Source organism: Elephantulus edwardii, unplaced genomic scaffold (genome assembly GCF_000299155.1).
Source record: "Elephantulus edwardii isolate Elephantulus edwardi_28Jun2011 unplaced genomic scaffold, EleEdw1.0 scaffold00291, whole genome shotgun sequence".
Lineage (NCBI taxonomy): Eukaryota > Metazoa > Chordata > Mammalia > Macroscelidea > Macroscelididae > Elephantulus > Elephantulus edwardii.
The window spans coordinates 80,874-85,133 of NW_006400041.1; the positions used below are offsets into that span (position 1 = coordinate 80,874).

The 4,260-nt window shown below is 49.6% G+C and overlaps 1 protein-coding gene across 1 annotated transcript in view; it reads right to left on the reverse strand.

Moving 5' to 3' along the window:
- Positions 1 to 1,920, reverse strand: part of ASTL (astacin-like metallo-endopeptidase (M12 family)) — a 25,797-nt gene extending 23,877 nt beyond the window's left edge. Inside the window, exons 1-2 of the mRNA XM_006900711.1 lie at positions 1,866 to 1,920; positions 1,186 to 1,296 (exon numbers count right to left, since the gene is read on the reverse strand). Coding sequence (XP_006900773.1) covers positions 1,186 to 1,296; positions 1,866 to 1,920 — 166 coding nt within the window. The remainder of the gene's footprint in view (positions 1 to 1,185; positions 1,297 to 1,865) is intronic.
- Positions 1,921 to 4,260: the final 2,340 nt, after the last annotated feature.

A 4,260-nucleotide genomic window follows, 5' to 3' on the forward strand; every position in this document is an offset into this window, starting at 1 on the left:
AGATTGTTAATAGATCTTCCACCAATCCTGATGCCACAATTCTCTCAGCAGGACTAAATATGTGGTTCTCAGAAGGGCATAAGGCAGAGTTGAAGCAGCTGATGCTACAGAAGAGTTGTGAATGGGTGGGTCAGGCCACGAGCAACTCTCAACAGAATTCTAGCCTCAGCATCTGAAGTCAATTCCAAGGGAGAAGTAAAATGGTAGTGCCTCCACCTCCAGACCACTCACAGACCAGAAAATGGGCTACCCCATGCCGGGGCTCAAAGTCTCTTTTAAGAGTGATATGAACACGTTTCAGGTGATCACATCACGGCTCCACATCTGGAGATCCCCATTCCATTCCCAAAGACACTTCACTTCCTGTCTCCCATCACCTTGGCCAAGACAGTCCCCCAAAGTGGACCTCTAATCTCCTTCTGACTGGGTTTTCATCCCCCCAAGATGTAAATACAGCCTCATTCTTCAGCTGAGATCCCAACGAGGAGGCTCCATCCATCCCTGTGTGCACATCCACTCCCTCACACTCACACAGGGGAGACAATGCATCCTCAAACATTCATGATTTTGCCCAACATCCAAACTCAGAAGCTCAAGGACCCATACTTTTATTCAAACCGTTTTTAAGAGCCCATGATTCTTTCTCACTCTTAAAACTGTAACAAGCACGTGGTAGAGAAAATGCTAGTGGTGCAGTGGGTAACAGCAGGGAGTAACCAAAAAGTCAGTTGTTTGTGTCCACCAGATGCTCTAAAGTCTCCTCTAATAAAAGTTTACAAAGCCTTGGGGACCTGATGGTCTTCTAGTAGTCAGAACAGACTCATCAGAAGTGGGCTTGGGTTTGAGGTTTATAGAAGATACTTCTGACAAGTTTCCTGTAGAACTACATGTCCACTTAGAGAGCACTAGCAAGCTGCTATGCTTCCTCCTAGCTGTTTCCGCCCAGCCAGGTTTCCATCATTCTACCTATATTCTTAAGGGAGTTCTGGTGGTTTAGTGGTAAGACATTGCGTGATGACCCAATGTCACACAGTTGGAATCCACTAACTGCTCTGCAGGAGAATATCCACCATTCAATTCACTGCCTCTGAAAATCCACTAGATGGTAATGAGTCAGCTGCAGTGTAATGGTACACAACACCTATGTTCTTACTCCTCCAGCCCAGGAAGACACACTGCCCCCACCTTGGTTGATTGCGGGGATGTCCTTGTCCCAGGATTCCTGCGCCTTCTCTGGGGAGCTGGTACCACAGGTTCCTAGACAGTTAGAGGTTGAGGGTGCTCCAAGGATCAGACCTGGTCCAGACAAACAGGAGCAACACTCAAATGCCAGGAGTTGGGGGTGAGTGGGTGGGTGTCAGACTGAAAGACACAGCAAGGATTCTAGGAGGCTACCTGGCTCCTCAGCCTGACCTGGCATCAGGCTGAGACAAGTCCAAGGAAGGTATTCCCTTAGCAAAAGCCAACATTTGATTTTAAAAGGCAGCCCTTTGTTGAGCACAGGTGTGTGGTAGAGGATAGGGTGAGCAGGAGGGAGCAGTGAAAGATTTGAAGCTCCAAAGCTGACAGCAGAGGCAGCCTCAGACCCTGTTCAATTGTTCCCACGCTCAGCCCAGACTTCGGGACAGTGGCTTCAGCTTAGGCAAACTCTGGCCCATGCTGAGGCATCCACTCAAAGGGTCCTCTGGAATCTCAGTGGTTTCAGGAGCCCTAGCTACACCTCCTCAGCCCCCAGGGACTGCCTCTTGCCGTTTTTGAGACCATTAAAATCCATTATGATCCCCACAGGCTCCCCCCACATCCTCCTGGCTTCCCCTGGAACTCCAGACCACTCCAAATCTAAAACAGGAGGACAGGCAGCTTACCTGGAAGGTAGAGGAGAGCCAACATCCATGGCTTGAGGCCCATGACGTTCTCCATGGTCACCCACAGGCCCTTCAGCTAGCCAGTGGACTAGGCACCAGCAAGCCAGTCCAGCCGGAGGCTCGGGCCACCCCTTCTTAAATAGCAGTCCCTCCAGCCTCCTGGCTGCCTACAGAACCCACCAAACAGCTTTCACCTGCAGCCCCACCCACTCCTACCTGTATCTCCCACCCCTGCCCAGCCCAGGCCCCGGCCTTCTGAACAGACCTTAGTGGATTCCTTCCTGGCCAAAGTGAAGGGGGTGGTGAGAAGACACAGAGTCCAGGGCACAAGACTCCCAGAGACCCCCCACCTTAAGGTGCTATTCTTCTGAGAGCCTTCCCGCCAGAAGGGGGCAGAGGAGCATCACAGAAGGGCTGGCGTCGCACTGAGCGCTGGGGAGCACTGGGGAGACTTTCCTCCCTGCTGGCCACCTGAGCAAAAGCTAAGGAGACCCTCAGGTGCCAGAGCTTAACTCTGGAAGAAAGGGAAGATCATTACATGTTTTAGAACATTTTCTTGTAGTAAGCCTGCGGTCAACAGGCACTCACAGCTCAGTGAAACTACAGAGCTAAACACACCTGTGACCGTTCAGAGCTTTCCAGAAAAGTCCCTTGGGCTAGCCCCTCCCTCAGGCATTTCCCTTCCTGCCCACAGCCTTGTAAGATCAGCATTTATCCCCATCTTAGACACTTGGAAACTAACCCTTCTTACCTGTATCTCTCCTTACTTGTTCCCCTTGGTGTCTCAATGGGTCCCAACTCCTCAACCTGGTCATACAAGGGCCTCCTCTGGGTTAAGTAATGCAGGTAGAGTGTCTCGGTTCTGAGTGAAATTTGGGATCACACCCTCTGAATTTAACACCCAGTGAAAGGAAGCAACAGCCAAAGTCATAAACTAATTTTCCAAAATAAATGCTCAGCATTCCTGCTGAGCCTGGAATCATGTATTTCTCAAAAGAATCAGAAAAATGGGGAGAAATAACATGAAAATGTAGATGCTTCAGCCCCCAGGCAGGATGTTGATACTAAAATGCACCAAGACATATGAAGGCTTGAGGTCAGTTCACTTCACTGTGAGGTAGGCAGAGAGCAGTCATTACATGAAAGTGGACTACGGTAACCCTCCGTACAAGAGAACAATGCATGGCCTGATTTTGACTGATCCTGATCCTGTCTTCCCATGACTTCCTGCATTTCTAGTTCACCATTGCCCCTGCTGGACCACGACCTCACCAAACAAAATATCCTTCTCCAATTCAAATGTGTCAGGGACGAAAATGGCACAGGATAGGACAGGGTTCAGATCTGCTCAAGTCATATGCAACTTTCTGGCACCTAAACAAGTCCTTTGTTCTTCCTGATGATGTGTCCAGAGAAGCAGTCCCACAGCATTCTAGTGTGGTAATAACATTTACAAAGAGTAGTTTTCAGAAAACAAAGTCTGGGTTATCCCAGCAGCTCCTCTGGGAGCCAGCCACCATGGGCAACAATGCTAGTTAGAAATACTGGGCATAGCTTCCACCATCACAGCAACCCGTAACACAGTGGACAGACCCGATGAACTGACAAGTGGGTGGTTCACCTAATAAAAGATTGAGGTGTTTGACTTCCTACTAAGGAGGCACAGACAGACTTCCCACTGTGGGCAGTCCAGGCAGAATCTACCTTGCTCAGGGCCTGAGAAAGCCCTGACCACTATCCCAGATTTCACCATGAGTGTCAGTCTCCTTCTCTCTCCCCATCCTCTCCTCTCTCTCCCTCTCTCTTCTCTTTTTTCCCCCTCTTTCTCTCCTCCTTCTCTCTCAAAAACAAACAAACAAAAAGCCATCTGCACACACAGTTAGCAAGAGGAACAAGGCATTGTGGGGACAGGAAGAGCAGGTGAATGGAATGGAGGTACAGCCATGCCAGGCACAGGCCTCAGTCTAGTGTAGATCTAGGCAAAATGAGCATACACCTGGTAGAGATTCACACCTTTACACACCACATATCTGAGCACTTTCACTCCTGCAACTGTCAGTAGCTAACATTGCCCGAGTACCTAACACGTGTTGAGGTCCTCTCATGGAGTAGCACATAACATAACCTACAAGTCTGCAGTTTGTTCAACCAATCAGGAAGAAGATGGGCCCACTCCTCCCGTAAAAAGCACAGCCTCGGGAACCGGGTGGAGGATCGCAAAAAGTTAGGTATGATGTGCTAGGTGCTAGTATAAATTCTTTATATGGTTGGGGAGCTCTGGTGGCCTAGTGGCAAGAAGTTGCACTGCAATCCCAGAGGCGCACGGTTCGAATCCACCAGATGCTCTGCCGGGGAAGGAGGGACAATCTCCTCCTGTACCAGTCAGATCTGATTT